We start from the raw sequence: 16671 nt of genomic DNA, 5'->3' as shown, positions 1-16671 counted from the left end.
AAGCCTGTCCTTGACTTGCCTGGAACCACCAGCCCTCCATCCTATAGTTCTCAAACTCTTTGCTGCTCTGGCAACACATGAGAGGTAAACATCTATGTTCTCAACATTCTTCCCAAGGCATAACTTGATTTAGATAATATCCCAGAAAATTAGAAGAGGGAGAGAAATATAGTGAAAAGGATTATAAACCTTTTTGTTAAGCTACAGGGGAAGAGAGGCACACAAAAATAAAGCCATTGAAAAAATAATAAAGAGAAAAAAAATAAACCTATCTTTCACATAGAATTAAAATTTTTAAAGAGTGATGTTTTCTTGCAGTCTTTCACTACATAGGTAACATAAGCAAGATGCAGAAGTATCCTATAGCAGTGTTAGGAAAAATGACCTTATTATTGACAAAACAATATACAGGACTTATCACTTTCAACGTGTTAGTTGGGAATTTTACTTACAACTCACTGCCTTTGATTTAGTTATCACAGTTGTGGTCTCGCTCTTCTAATGGACATGTTGGTGGCATTATTCTTGCTTGCATGCAAGGTCGAAGTGGATTTCCTCATCTTCCCCTCTCTGTATTCCTAATTAAAAACTTACCCATGGGCAAAATTTTAAAATAACTGTAAAACAGAGTTAACAGTAAAATCACAATGCACAAGCACAATCGTTTGTGATTGCCACAGCTATTAACTACATAGCTGCGCCCGCCATCTATCCACTATTAGCTTTGGGGCAGGCTAGGCAGGCCGCAGCTACTAGCAACCTCCAGCACAGTGCTTGTGACTCCATTCCAGGCTCTTTCACTCAGGAGAAAAACGTGGTATACTTGCAGGGAAATTGGCATTATAAAGGGAGAAATCTGAATAAGCTCAACTTTATTCTTAAAAGTAAATCAGATTTGTGGTTAACAAAGATAATCTCAAAAACAGATTGGAAACCGCTTGGGATTGGAGCCAGAAAGACTGGCTAAAATCAGAGGACGTGGAGTGAGGGTTCTTTAGGGTTGGGGTCTGGCAAGTTAGAGACACAGGCTGCTGGGGAAAGTCCCTCTGAAATGGGGAACCCAGGGCCTGGGTTGGGTAGAGAGGTCATAGAGAATCAATTTTTTTTTTCCCAAAGATTTTATTTATTTATCTGAGCGAGAGAGCACAAGCAGGGGAAGAGGGAGAAGCAGGCTCCCCACTGAGAAAGGAGCCTGACACGGGGCTCGATCCCAGGACCCTGGGTTCATGACCTGAGCCAAAGGCAGATGCTTAACCAACCGAGCCACCCAGGTGCCCTGGTCATAGAGAATTCAGAGCTTGAGATGCTGGAGGTGAGGCAGGTTAGGGTGAATTCAAGCACAGGGGACTGGTGGTTGGAGCACAGTCAGGAAGGAGGTTAAGTCTCTCGACCTGAAGAGACCACCTATTTGTTGGGTCATTATCACTGAGTCTAGTATACTGGAATTCCAGAGCACAATGGTCACAATTGGAATAAATAGGAAAGCTGTGAACCCAGCACTGAGTTCACTGAGAAAAGTGAAAGAACATTCCAGAACATCACAAGGAGGAAATGAGCAAAGAGCAGGTATTTGAGAAGGACCATTAAATGAAGGAAGCAGAAATATTCTCAAGAGGTGGCAGCGAGTAAGGTGTGTGCTCCCTCTTCTTGGCCACTTGGAGGAAAGAGATGAGTCACTTTGGTTATAGAGAGTTGAAAGGGATATGGTGTTGTCATTGGGGAGAAGGCCAACGTTAGTTAACTGGAGGAGCTAGGTGTGACCAAGGAAACGTGCAACACGGTAGGATGGCACATCACGGGATTCACACAGCCCAGTTCCGCTGGCTTTTTCCAAACATTACGTGGCACAACTGAGCTCACAAGTCACTTAAAGTCCCAGGCTTTTCCACATATAAACTGTTCTGTCAGTTCTCCTTGTGTGTGGTTCATTTTGCTGCCCTAATTCAAATCAACAAATATTTATTGAATGGCTTGCCAAGCGCTAGGGATATGAAAGAGTCCTTGACCTCAGAGAGCACACAGTTTAGCTGGGGAGACAGATATGATAAGCAACAATTATAAGAATATTTGGCAAGTCTAGTACTGGAAGAGAATATGAGGGTCAGAAGCTACCCAGCATATTTTATATTTATCACCTAGCAAAATCTCATTATAGCTCATACTCAGAACAGTCTAGACAGTCTGTAATCTTGATTTTGTCATTTAACTTATGGACAATTTGCCAATATTTCAAATGTATTAAGCCTCAAGCAGCAGGAAAAAAACTTAAGAAATTTTTTAGGCAATGAGTGAGTCTTAAAATTAACACAATTAATGGATTTTTGATTGGCAAAACTTCAAAGGCTTATCTAAATCTTGAGAATCGCATCCTAAACATGTATCTCTCTCTCACACAAGTAACTGAAGCCTTTAAACACCGATATTTATTATATGAAGGGGAATCGGTTTTGTTTTTGGGTTTTTTCTTTTTTTTTTAGATCTAGATCCTATTTTATTTTATTTATTTATTTTTAAAAGATTTTATTTATTTATTTGATAGAGAGAGACAGCAAGAGAGGGAACACAAGCAGGGGGGAGTGGGAGAGGGAGAACAGGCTTCCCGCCGAGTAGGGAGCCCGACCTGGGGCCTGATGCCAGGACCCTGGGATCATGACCTGAGCCGAAGGCAGACGTTTAATGACTGAGCCACCCAGGCGCCCCTAGATCCTCATATTTTAAAATATAGTGTGAGTCAAGTAGTGATAGAACCTATCAAGTGAGAGCAAAAACATGAAAAAAATGTCCGTATACTATGGTCCCAGTTGTATTACAACAGAACCTATGCTTGTATATGCATAGAACAAACAACTAGATGACTCTAGAGCAGATTGTTAATAGAGATTATTTCAGGTACTGAAACAAAAAGCCTGGCATTAAGGGTGACTCTTACATTTTAGGTTACGTACTGCCATAAAGCTGTTCTTTAATTATGAGTAGGTATTACTTTTGTAGTCAAAAAGAATAACATCTGTGGGCATCTTAAAAGGGGGTAACTACTTCTCATGACTGTTCTTAACGCACGTTCATTCTCAAAGACTATAGATGCTAGCTTACCACACCTATAGTTCAAAAGTACCCTCCCCCTTCCAAAAGAGATAGAGACCTTGCTGCTGGTCTTCCCTGTTCAACCTGCATTTCTAAAATCTAAAGACCTCTTCCTGGTAACTAAGTACAACTGTGGTCTGGTTCTACCTCTGCTCACCTCACCAACTGTCCTCTCACTAACATACACCCTCCGCGCTGGCCAGGTTCGTCTCTGTGTGTCCCAGGATTCCCCCTTCTGTATATTTGCTCACTTCTGATACTCCTTCTGCTCTGAACGGGCTTCCACCTGTGCAAAACTCAGTCGTCCTTAAAAGGCCCAGCCTGAGCCCCACCTCCACCAAGAAGCCTTCCAGGACTCTTCAATTTCTTCTCCTCTCCATGACTGTAACTATTAAAAACCAAATGCACAATTTCTCACTTCACTCTAGTCTGTTCTAACGTCACACTACCTATATATCTATTAACCTAAGGTCCAAATATCAATCAATAATAAAAACTTGACTTTAGTTTCCTTTGGAAGACTCCAGGACCCCCAAACATGGAAGAGGAGGATTGTCCCTTAGCCACTCGGGATCATGTATGGATGTGCATTCTGCTACAAGAATGCCATCAGATGACACAAAGGTTAAGGGCACAAGCTTCGGACTCAGACAAGCTCCACCACACACACACACACACACACACACACACACACACACACACACACACACACACACACACGTTTTGTGACTCTTAGATGCATCAGGTCACTCCTCGGGGTATTAGTCTCCTGCTCTATAAAATGAAACTAATAATTTGTACTACTGATTCATAGACATATTAAACGAGATGACAAATTTAAGGCAATCAGCAGGATTTAAAAAATAAAAATAATGATGAACTTTATCGCTTAGGAATTAAAAAAGAGACAGGTAGAACCCTTTATAGCAAAACTAGAATGGATGACTTTCAAACTGGTCAAGGAGGAAAAAAATAGCTAGCAAGGCTAAAAAGCCAAGGACTAGATTAAGGGTTCTTTAGAAGGCCCTGTTGGTCGACTGGCTATCACTGCCGCTTTGGTGGAGGGCTCACAGTGCATTAAAATAAAAGATGACATAAGGAGGGTGGCTTGCATGAGTCATCTAAGAATATTCTGTGTCCCTGAGGAAGCTGAAGAACCTAGCCCTGGAATGACTTCTCGAAGAGTAGTGTACTGGTAAATAAAACCTTAGCTGGGCTCTGTACTCGCAGCCAAACACCTCCTTTGGGTCGAGCTGATGGCTCTAAAACTGCTTGCAAAGTGAAGAGCCCCTGTGGCAGGAACTCATCCTGTCCTGGGCACAGACTGCAATGGAGTGAATCCAGCAAAAAGCAAGCAGACCCTATTACTTGAACCTCTCGTGTCCATTTTTTATTTAACCACCACAACCGAGATTTTTCCATAGGATCTTATTTAGGATGATGAATGAGTTAACAGGGAAAGGTGTGTATTATTTGGACATGCTTTCCTGGTATGTATCATCAAAACTCATATAATTTATTTCTAAAAATAAATAATAGTGGTTTGCAAAATATTATTTCTAGCATCTTCTTCCTATCTCTGCACCTGAAAAAAAAAATCTTTTTCATACTTGCTTAGGACATACCCTCTGCTGGATCCAATAAGACTGTCCCAGGATCTCTATCTCTGAATCATGGCTCACTCAAGCCGGTCCCCCCAAGACACGATACTCTTCCTTCTGCTTGCATAAAATCCTCTAGAGCAGAATGATATTTGAAAGCGAGGAGAGGACCTATAGAATCATGTGTCTCAAGAAGAGGATTTTATATCAAATATAACTGGGCTAAAATATCTAGCTCCAGTTCCAGAGAAACAAAATTTGATGAGGGCAATGAGAAGACCAGGAAAATTCTTTATTTCCAAAAAGAACTGAGAGGAGTTGTTTTAGATGATTTGACCAATAACAGAAAATATTTCCTGCCAAAGAATAAAATAGATTTTTTCTTTCTTTCAGTTACTTTCCACACCATAGGTTCTAGGAGACTTAAGGTAACATCTAAGCCACCCACCAAAAGATGCAAAAATCAGACGTGGAGTTAGGAAGCAAACCTCCAGTGTTGCTAGGAACTAGCTCTGAGTGAGTTCGGCAGTATATGCTTATTTTTCTGATGAACAAATGTTTTTCTTGGCATGAGAAGAGGGAGATGGGTTAGTTGACTAAGTTCCCAGGACACGGAAAGCTTACACTTGAAATGTTTTTTAATCCTTGGCACATGAAACTGTGGCTAATTCAAAAAGTCACAGAAATCTCAGGCAGGTGTGTTCTTTGGGAAGGGTCTATCATGTGATACGTGACTTTGGAGTGGTGGTGATTCTGGGGGTTTTGTGTTTGCCATGGATGCCAAGTCCTAAGAGCTTAATGTCTGAAGACCGCTGGGCATATGATGGAAGATCCAGAATCACTGTACCACGGCATCGCTGGCACCACAAACCTCTAAATCTTCCTGGTGGAAATGCCGTTCTTCATAATAAGCATTAAAATAAACTCTAGATCACATTTTCATGTAGAAGTTCTGAGGTCAAAAAGGGAAGGTTAGTATTCTCTGGTCAGATAATTTCTGTGACCAGCAGAACCTATGAAAAATTACGGTCAAGCCATTAAAATGACGCCTTGTATCCCATGTGCTAGAAACGATGTAAGTCTTTGTACTTCGCAATTATTCACTCTAGAATCTCCACTTCATTATTGTCATTTTTAAAGAAACCACCTCTTCTTTCCTTCACCTCAAGAGAAATCTGATTGCAATTGGAACCTGTGTGGAAGGTCTGATGCCCTAGCAACTAATTGGATCCTCTTAAAGGTTGAATTTTATGTCTGACCTATTTAGAAATCTGAAAAGCTTCTCTTTGAAAAGGAGGCATCTCAGATCTTAATTTTTAAGTCTCAAGTATTGTCGCAGTCAAGGTTAAATGAGTTGATCGTTTGGCGCTAGACTCAACATAATTCTTAGAGAAGATTTTCTCTTAAGCTTAAATGTAATGTACGTGCTAATATTTTAAAAATTCTATCTAATGCCCTACATTTCATATATGAAATAAAGAATATATTTAGGTCAAGTTACATTGCAAGTGGCATCTAGGAGTATTCCGTGTTAAATATAAAGGTTGATAATGACATTTGTTAAAGACAGGATTAATTTCATGGGTATGGCTGTAATCCCCGCCCTCCACCCCCAATTATCTAGGGCAGAGGTCAGTGACACACTGCCCATGAGCCAAATCTGGCCTTCTCTGTTTTTGTATATAAAGTTTTATTGGAACACCTCCATGTCCATTTATTTCCATAGTGTTTATGGCTGCTTTCACATTACAATGGCACAACTGAGTAGCTGTAACAGAGATGGTATGGGTCACAAAGCTGGAAATTATTTTCTATCTGGCCCTTTCCAGAAAAAGTTGGCCGATCCCTGATTTGTGTAGAAATGGACTGGTATAAGTCTCATAAAAAGAATCTCTTCTAATGAATATATTATGTTAAAATCCTGGTGGGTCAAATTTTGTGGTAGAATAGACAACGTTATTAATCCATGAGTTTTGTTGGTCCATTTCATTCTAGAGCTTCTTTGAATTTGTATTTCACCGAATACTCGGCAACCGAATACCATAGAGAGATGGAGAACAAGCTAGCCCACTCCGGGGTCAATGATCGTGTACACTTGGCTCTGCAAACAAGTGACCACTTCAGTAATGCGACACCTCTCCAGCTCTACCACACTCAGTCTCCTTCTGAGGGGTGGAAAGGCTTATGCTCTGTTTCAACCTTCGGTTTCCCATCTCTACAGAAGGTCTTGTTATGCGGGGAACAATGATAATGTTTAAGACACTTCATCAAGGTAGATCTCTTCTTCTTGCAAAACGTATCAGAAAATTTCTGTTACAGCAGTCCCTGAGGTTTCATCTTTAGAATGTTTGCCTTTTGAACTTTAGTCTTAAATGGAAATGAAAGAAATGTGCCCTCTTAATTTGGTTCTGTGGAGTTAGTTAGACATAAGAGACTCAACACAATTAACTGGATTGAAAATTGTGATGTCTCCAAGAAATCACTGGTCATTCAAAAGAAGTTAGTATTTAATATGTACCTACACCTAACTGCTCCCATCAGAAAATTAGGGGACAGAACCAGCAGCATTTCGGCAAGTACAAAGAGAGCCCTGAGAAGATCATGAATAGAAGAGTTACCAGAGTAGAGGGTTGGGCCAGTAAAAGTCAGTCTTCACAGAAAGTGAAAGTCAGAGGTTCACAGACAGAAGCAGACAGGGAGGAAATCCTTCCAAGCTCCCAGGAGAGCCTATTCAAAGGCATGGGAGTGGAAAAGCAGAAGTTAGATGCTGGGAGGTTCGGGGGGGTAGCAAGCACAGAGATGGTAGCACACATCAGTATTTGCTAGCAAGGCCACTCTGGAATGGGGAGAGCGTGACCCAATGGTAAACTCCGCCCGCAATGCACAGGACTTGGCTATGACAAGAAGTGCCAATAGTTCTTTAGTGAGAGGCATCTGGATAAAAATAGTGCTTATCAAGCATTATTCTCAAGTTTAGAACAGAAAAACCAACTGAAAAATTCTAACAGAAAAAAAAAATCACAAAGCTCCTTACAACGTTTTTCTAATTCGTAACAGCAAAGACTTCTCCATTGCGTGGGCTGTATCAAGACCTATACTGTAAAGAGAGAAAGGTATCACGACCAAAAGTTCACGGCGTTCTCCCTAGGCTGCCATTAGGGCACAGACTGTAGAACTATGTTATCCTCATTCACCTTATTTATTTTGTCCCTGGTCTTAGTGTCTCATTTTTGCTTTAAACACAACACAGTAGCTATTTCCTAAAAGCAGGCAATTCCATGCAGCATAACTGGGTAGACAGAAGAAAGAAAATAACCTGTTCTTTGGGGGACATTCAAGGGAGGAAAATAATGAAATGTCACCATTGGCCCGACTTTGTAGAAAGGATATAGCTCAATTTTCAATGACATGGCCACCCGCCCGTGGATCATGTAGCTTCTGAGACCTCACCAAATCTCCTAACTAAACCAGGCTATTCTAGTTCCTTTGTTATGTTATAGAAGTGTGTGTCCATGTATTTTTCTGTCCTGAAAGCAGAGACTGGGAAAAAAGCGTGATAAAATGCAGTCCTACATTTTCTATGGCAGGAGAACGAACCCAGTAAACACAAACACAGCAGAGCACTTCCTTTTGTTGACAACCTGATGATTTCCCCTTAATGCATTGTTTAGAATAGCAATTACGTGTTGTTTCCCATTATCCTACATACAGAACCACCGGCACGCAGCCGTCGCTCTTCCGTCCAACAACCGATCACAGAGAATCTAGAAAGGATTCACGTGTTGGTGAGACCTGTCAAGATGGACAGCCCAGAGCCCAAGAGCGGAACAGGTGCATGGCCGGGCAGCTGGGGGCAAATCGCCCCTCCACCTTCTCATTTCTGCCTTCCTGGCTCTTCTCCCCCCGCTCCCCCGCCCCGCCCCCGGCAGTGCTTCCCTCTGGGTTGGGAGAGAGAGCAGCTTTGGAAGAACCTTCTTTTTCAGCCCATTTCCTCCTGCCAGAGAAGACTGGCTCGCTCTCAAGACTGCAAGCATTTGACCACGGCACCCAGCAGTGAGCATATCAACTAGTTTTATTCCCATCCCTCGCTAGGGAATCGGAAAGCCAAGGGCACACTGGTGATTTCCCTGGTTTTATGGCTTCTCTACTCCCCCCAGGCCTGCAACACATTTTTGGTGCTTGTGTTCCCAGTGTCCTGGCATCTGCAGTGTGGGAAACCCGAACTGAGAGCCAACAGCCCCAGAGCTTCTCCCTATTAAAATGTGCAATTGGATTTCACATGCATGTTTCAAACACCATTCAAGGCATGATTTACAGGCTACTGTCTAGCCCCACAGCTGTTTCTTCATCCCCCAGACTTAGTCTTTTCTAGGAATCCACCACTCAGCTCCCTAGCAAATAGTCCTCCCAGTTTCAACCCCTTCAGTCATTCTTGGGCATCCAAAACGAAGCGAGACCTACGGTAAGGACTTGAGACAACATTTATTGAATGAATAAACCAAGATTCTGTCCACGGGATTATTCATTCATGAGAACAGCCCATTTGAGGCCTTCTTTCTGTTCACCCACCTTCTAATCAAGTTATTTTTTCCCATCAAATTAAACCAATCACTGCTGACCCATTGATAAAGGTTATTTATATACATTAAAAACAGCACAAGTCCAAGGACTTCTATGTGAGCTTCACTAAATAGTTGCCACCCAGGGCTTTCGCAGTTCCTGTGTTCTTTCTACAGAAAGGAAAAGAAAACACTTATATATTGCAAATTATCTTCCTGTGGTTGACTAAAGACAGACTGTGTTTGGCAGAGTTAACATCCTACTATCGTCTTTCCGTGACCACCCACCCCAAGGTCCCAACCCTCGTCTCACTTCCAAGACTCTGAAATCACCCCTGAAAAGGTTAGACCTCAGGCTTAGGGTTATGGTTGGTTCAAACCCATGGTGACAGCATCTTCTAAATATTTGGTTTTAAGCTGTCGGAGGATACTGTATTCATTTATGATTCTTCTGTGCAGAGCACAGCTCTTGGCAGAGTATGGACTCAGGTCAAGTGAGTGGTCGGTAGGAGTCCCCTGCCCTGTGACTGAGGCCCACATTTCAAGGGAGGAGGGCAAAGGGAAAAAAAAAAAAAGGCATGACATTGAGAGAAATGTCCCAGGAAAAGCCCTTGTTGGAAATGGTGTTGGATACATCAGTTTCACCCAAAGGGCTCTGCAGATGTAGCTCCCATTTCAAAAGAAAGCAATTAATTAAAAATCATGTGAATTAAGATGTTACAGTTCACATCAAATGACATTTTGCCCTTTGTTGCACTATACCCATCTTTCCCAAGGAACAGCATCTCTTCTGCATAGGCTCCCGGCCCGCCCCCCCAGCTCCAAGACTTGAAGTCTTTTGAGAAAACAACAACACGCACCCAGCCTCCTCCTACACAACAGTTGAGGAGATTCACTTCGTTACAAGCCACAGTCGAAAGAACAAGCCTTCCTTGTTAAGCCAAAGTCCTTTAAGACAGGAATACCGGTAAGGAGCCCGGGGGTTTACCATAGCATTTGGTGGGGGGAAAGGCGAGGCCACCAAGTTCCCTAACTCAGTAAAGGCAGCTTTAGCCTGGGGACTCGCCTTCTCTTCGCCTCCCACAGCTGTCTCTTTGCAGACCTCATGAAGGAAGATTCCTCATTTAGTCTCTGGATAATCTCATAATGTTGACATGCTGAGCTGTCAGATCTTCAGGTTACCTGAAGAGGCTCTCTTTTTAAACCTTGCATTAAAAATAACCCCAAATTCACACTTGTTATCAATGGCCCCCAAGGCCAAAACTGCAAAGGATGAGAATCACAGCAATAAAACGACCATTCATTCAATACACACCATGTGTCAGATGTTATGCTGGGCATTTAACATGTGCGCCTTTTCTCCTTACTCTCTCAAGATAGTCAGGGAGATAGGATCGTTATCCAACTCTACGTGAGTGTGGAAGCCACGACTGCCCAGGAAAATACAACTGGCACTGAGAGAAGTCAGACTAAAAGCCAATCATCTGTTGCCAAGAGCCCACGAACTTTCCTTCCAGTCCACTAAGGTGCTCCCGAGAACAGAACAGTAGACCTTGGGAACAGTGCGCTCCCTGGCTGGGAAGAAGAACTCGAGCTGGTAGGAGATGTCTGGTTACTGGAGGGGCAGGGAAGGGCGGTTCCCGAGAATCCGCACACTTCCTCCTGTCCTGAGCACGTGATTCTGCAATACCCCCTGAGGTGAGCTGAGCAGTCAAAACACTTCTGCTTCTTGGTCTGGTCAAAACAACAAGCTGTCCTCTGGCTCACTGAGTCACACCTGCAACCTCCCCCCAACCCCACAGCTTTGGGTACACTGTCAGCGAGGAGACCCCTCCATGGCTTTCTGTATTTCTGAAGCTCCAAACCTTGGCAGTTAAACCCTCTTCCCAGCTGCCGCTTCCTCAACAACCTTTGGCTATCAGAAATCACGACACGACCCCTAAATTGCGACAGAATCAGACAGAATTCCTGCACCCATCCCCCCCTTCCCTCTCCTCCTGTGAATTCTGTGGAGCCTAGGGTGGCCCCCCAAACTCTTCACGGCACAGGTCTTTTTGTTTTTCCGGTTTTTTGTTTTGTTTTGTTTTTTAGAACAACACAGGCTATAAATAAGTAATTAAGTAAACAAAGAAATAAATCTGCCTGGTATCACATCCACTTTCTTGCTCACAACCACACAAAAGACTCCAACACTAGTCCATGCACACGGAGTGCTCTTTCCACAAGCAATGCTCACACGAGTCCAGACTGACGTTTTGGCCACGGCACCAGGCACTCACCAAGGGCACCTCACCTTCCCACTCCAATTTCTATACTGTTTCAACCTTCCCACATTTCTTCCTTCACTTGAACCGTCATGGTTTTGTATTAGATTTTCCTCCAGAAAGAATGACTGGCAATTAATCCCAGTGTCCCGTCCCCTCCCCCCGCCCCCACACTGGGTGCTTAGCTAGCAGCACTCGGAAGTCCCTTATTACCATTAGAGTCTTCCACTTCTTCGGCTGGGGTAGCTTTCTGGGAGGAGTGGTGAGCGTGTGAGGAGAGCAGACTGACAATCCGTGGCCTGGGGAGGGTCAGGGCTTTTCCGTGGACCTTGAGGGAGTGTTCCTTCAACTGGCTGATTGTCATGGTGGAAAAGGAGCACCAAGAACACTTGTAGGCATGTTCACCTGGAAAAAGATGGCGGTAAGGGGTAGAAAAGGAAACAGGGAAGGGTATAAGGTGGGGTAGAAAACAGAACGGCATAGTTAATTCAAGCGAGGGAAGTGTCTCTGAAGCTTCATGGTCTAAGAATCCTCACAGACCAACTACCCGCCCCTTCCCACAACCACAGTGCTCCTCTGGGATTGAAACTCTTCGATGAGCTCCGTAATCCAGTGACCTGGTCCCTTTTCATTTCATGCTCTACTTACAGGGACGAGCCAATGGATTGACTCCCCAACAGGGAGGGAAACCAAATGTCTACGATCCCTCCTTCTGAAAGGTTTCCCAGTCTCTCATTCTCTCTCTCTCTCCACTAGAAATGACCATGTCAGCTTTCATTCAAGGACGCTTTTTATCATCTGCAGAATATAAGATACTTAATTCTTATTCCAAGGGCCTATCAGTGGCTTCCCAAGCCCAGGGTAACTAAGTGCAAACTCTGCGGTGCTATTTTCATTCTTCACTTCTTTGCTGACTATATACCTCCTCGGTTCCACACATCCTGGTTTGTTTGTTGTTTTTGACCAGTTCACAAACCTCAGCATAAAACTCCATGTCCCTACCTAATCAATAGTGCAGAAATGGGTAAAAATAAATCATTTTTTTTAACTAAGAGAGAGTTGTATATGTATAAGCACATGTGTGTATCTCCAATATTCTTTGATAAACAGGACATTTCAGTAAAAGTAGGCACTTTTATTTTAATTATTTTTATACCACAGAAACAGTAACCAAATGAGACTACGGTTCACCTTCACCCGAAGTCAGCTTTTAAATTAAGTGCATTTTAAAAGGCCAGGCTGTGAAATGGGCATGCTTATGTTGTTGGACAAACACTGGTTTGATCGACTCAGAAAGCAATTTTGCTTTGCTTTTTCTAACATTAGGCTTTGAATGCTCATGCTTGCAGCTCAATATCTGTACTGCTCAGAGTTGATATTAAGAAAATATCCTTTGGGCGCCTGGGTGGCTCAGTCGTTAAGCGTCTGCCTTCGGCTCAGGTCATGATCCCGGGGTCCTGGGATCAAGCCCCGCATGGGGCTCCCTGCTCGGCGGGAAGCCTGCTTCTCCCTCTCCCATTCCCCCTGCTTGTGTTCCCTCTCTCGCTGTCTCTCTGTCAAATAAATAAATAAAATCTTTAAAAAGAAAATATCCTTTAACACACAGGGTTTCCAGCCATTAGGAAATGATTAAGTAAATGTGGACACAGCTTCTTGATGAATGATCATTCATTAAAATAAATTCTTGAAGGGTTTGTAGTAATATAAAAAAATAACAGAAAATAAAATAGTGATACTCAGAAAAACAAAGAGAAAGGTACAATATGTTTTAGATTAAATTATAATCACAACTGTTAAAAATAATCATAGAGGCAATGGTTGAAAGGAAGTGTGATCAAATGTTAACAACAGTGGTCTTTAGAGAATAAGATTATGGGGCGACTGACTCTTATTCTTTCATTTCCAAATTTTCTCTAATGAGCAGGAGTTTTTTTGTTTGTTTGTTTGTTTTTAACATTTCTTTTTAAGGTGAAATTTTAAAACCAGAGGAGAGGAAAGAGAAGGAAGTAGAGGGGAAAAGGGGAGCAGAAAGGACCTTGAGCAAGGAAAGTTTCGTGGGCCAGGGAGGAGGAACTGTGGAAAGAGCTGCAGAGCAGGAATGAGAAAGTAAACCTCTGCCCTTGCTTTGACCCAGCTGAGATGGGTCATTCCCAGCCACCTTGAAAATGACTAAATGTCTTCACGTGTGAGGTGAGCACAGCACCCCAGATTCTGCACTGAGCCTCCGCTTTACCACTGATGACTCCCAGAGCATGAACTGCCACGAAAGTCTTGAAGAGAACCTTGAGTGATGCAACAAACTACAGCCCAAGGTGGAAGAGAAGTTCAAAGTCAGAGGACCCGAACAAGAACCTCAGTCAGTCCCCAGCTGTCATCTGGGAGTCCGGATGATGCCCGGTTGTCAACAGTGGTATCTATTACTATAATAAATATGGATATATAGAATATTATTTACCATATAACGTGGAAATGTGTCAACACATATTAATCATTGTATAGAATACCAATGCCCTCCTTATTCCATTTTTAAATTCTTTAATGCAAGCCTGGCTGCATGAACCTGGTTGGGTAGTGGCAAGTAGCACAGCCTGAGAGAGAATTCAAATCCAGATTATTTGATTCATCTATGTGACTTTTACCCTTTAAAATAAAACAATCCATCTAGCATAGACAAGATGAGCCAGGCGTTTTGGAAAATGTATTGGCTTTCTCCAAGCCAAGACGCGGACACCAAGGTTCCCAGGTGTGCAGAGAAACAAATTATACCGCTCCCCCCTCTCTTCCTGGATGCTTCCTTCTTGCCAACCAGCGAGCACCAGTGAGAACAGAAGGCCCGTGTGTGTGGTCAGCTCAGTGCCCTGGAGTCCGCGGGCAGCCTCTGGTACTTTCTTAAAGTCCTTCCCACAGGCCAAATCATTTACCCAACTCCCACTGCTTACAGTGCTTTTGCCAAGGCAGAGACCTGTGAGAAAGACGGAGGGTGTCCCAGCTGAAGAATTTACAATATGCACACACGTTACAAAATAGCGGTCTGAACCCTGAAGCCTCTTACTCCATAGCCTTTAGTAGACTTTTCCTGAAAATATAAAAATACTAACAGACAAACAGAAGTCCCTACAGCCAGTCTCCCTGTCCCATCCCCATCCACAGCCCAGTGGGCCTTGGGGCAGCTGGATGGCTTCAGGAGTTTTGCTCCATGAAGCCAGTTCGACAGGACCCATCATCAGGAAAGGTGGTCAAAACCTCTGAGCGGGCCACTGGGTGCTGTGGAGTTGGGCTTCTGAGTGTGGCTGAGAACACCATGGAGAGGCCCCCCGGCCCCTCTCCACCGCCTTCTCTGCATCAGACCTTTTTCCTCTCTTGGCTGAGCTCTGATGTGCTACCTGCGAGCATCCTCCATCAAATGCGAAAAAGAGAGACCAGCAGCATCTTGTCAGCGATAAGGATGCAGGCTTTTGTTCTGGAGTCAAATTCTTAGTGAGTGGGTTATGTGGCCTTGAACAGGGCACTTTTTTTTGTATCCTCCTCTGACATTGAGGGGGACAGCACCTACCCTTTAGCACTGTCATGAGGATTAACTAGTGTGATGAATATAACATGCTTGGGGCACAGGCTGGTAGGTGAGGGATGCTCAGGACGGAAGCACGAGGAGATGGAAAAAGAGTTACAGAGACCAGCACAGCTCCTGGACACTCATGACCCAAAGTCATTTCTTATCTGCTGTAAGGAAATGTATTTAAGGGTATCTCATGAGAAATCTTGCATGTCTTGAGGACTCTGTCCCTTTGAACTTCCCCAAGACTGCACTTTTATTTTAGTTAGGAATCATCTTCAGTAGATGCTAACAATTCATGCATTTCCATTAGAAAGGCTGGGTCGGGGCGCCTGGGTGGCTCAGTCGGTTAAGCGTCTGCCTTTGGCTCAGGCCATGATCCCAGGGTCCTGGGATCAAGCCCTGCATTGGGCTCCGTGCTCAGCAAGGGAGTCTGCTTCTCCCTCTCCCGCTGCCCCTCCCCCTGCTCATGCTTTCTCTTTATCTCTCAAATAGATAAATAAGATCTTAAAAAGAAAAGAAAAGAAAAGAAAAGAAAAGAAAAGAAAAGAAAGACTGGATAATTTAGAAATTTCTCAAAAAAACAAGCCTGTTAATAGCACATAATCAACTATGACGTGCATGACAGGGGCTTGGTATTTTGGCTTCAGGAGATTCTATAATTTTTCTTTATGTTTCTTCATTAGATTAAAATAGAAATGAACATGCAATCATGTCAAGAATAACTTCTTCTCATGTGCGGGATAAGAGACTTTGAATTTCGCTCAGGGACCATAGGATTTCAAATCCAGAGGACTCATGCATCGGGAAGGCCAACTCACCAGCGTGAGCCTTGAGTATATGTGTTTTCAGCCGGCTGTTATAGGAGGACTTGAAGGAGCAGAGTTTGCACCGGAATGGTTTATGGTGTCCATGGTGGGTTTGCATATGGCGATCCAAGCTTGATGGAGAAGAAAAATAAAGGAGAGAGAAAAACGACAGGATTAACAATTACATACATTTTTCTCCCAGCCCTTTTCCAGCAATCCCACTTCGAAGCTGTTCAAAGTCATTTTGTTACTTCCCAAGGATGGTGCTTACCCAAACCAAAAACAACAACAAAAATGACAAGAGTGGTCGTGCCTACTCGAAAGGGAAGGGAGGCTCAAGGAAGGAAAATATCAAGAGCCTTTTTGGATTGAGAGACACGGCAGCAGGAACAGGTCATAGTAGACTCTTGTTTTCCCTTCCGTAGAAGCACATATAATCGGAAAAGGGCATCCAAAGAGAAAAGATGAAATACCAGGGAATGCAAGTTTTCTGCCAAGTTGGTGAGGAGTGCCTATCAAATAGTCCCTTAACTTATTCCTCCCCGCCCAAAAAAAGGCATTAGAGAAATTTTGCATTTAAAAAGGGATTTCTTGGGGCGCCCGGGTGGCTCAGTCATTAAGTGTCTGCCTTCGGCTCAGGTCATGATCCCGGGGTCCTGGGATGGAGCCCCACATCGGGCTCCCTGCTCAGCAGGAAGCCTGCTTCTCCCTCTCCCACTCCCCCTGCTTGTGCTCTCTTTCTCGCTGTCTCTCTCTCTGTCAAATAAATAAATAAAATCTTTAAAAAAATAAAAAGGGATT

General features: G+C 43.4%; 1 protein-coding gene across 3 annotated transcripts in view; it reads right to left on the bottom strand.

The window, feature by feature from the left end:
- ZNF462 (zinc finger protein 462) overlaps positions 1-16671 on the bottom strand; it is a 77114-nt gene that overhangs the window by 48622 nt on the left and 11821 nt on the right. For all 3 annotated transcript variants that reach the window (XM_028108773.2, XM_088018867.1, XM_088018868.1), the window contains exons 5-6: positions 15883-16001; positions 11722-11913 (exon numbers count right to left, since the gene is read on the bottom strand). In XM_028108773.2, coding sequence (XP_027964574.1) covers positions 11722-11913; positions 15883-16001 — 311 coding nt within the window. The remainder of the gene's footprint in view (positions 1-11721; positions 11914-15882; positions 16002-16671) is intronic.

This window comes from Eumetopias jubatus, unplaced genomic scaffold (genome assembly GCF_037043125.1).
Source record: "Eumetopias jubatus isolate StellerSeaLion01/CBP00866 unplaced genomic scaffold, mEumJub1_p1.0 scaffold_15, whole genome shotgun sequence".
Classification (NCBI taxonomy): Eukaryota; Metazoa; Chordata; class Mammalia; order Carnivora; family Otariidae; genus Eumetopias; species Eumetopias jubatus.
This window is presented reverse-complemented; position numbering and strand designations above follow the sequence as displayed.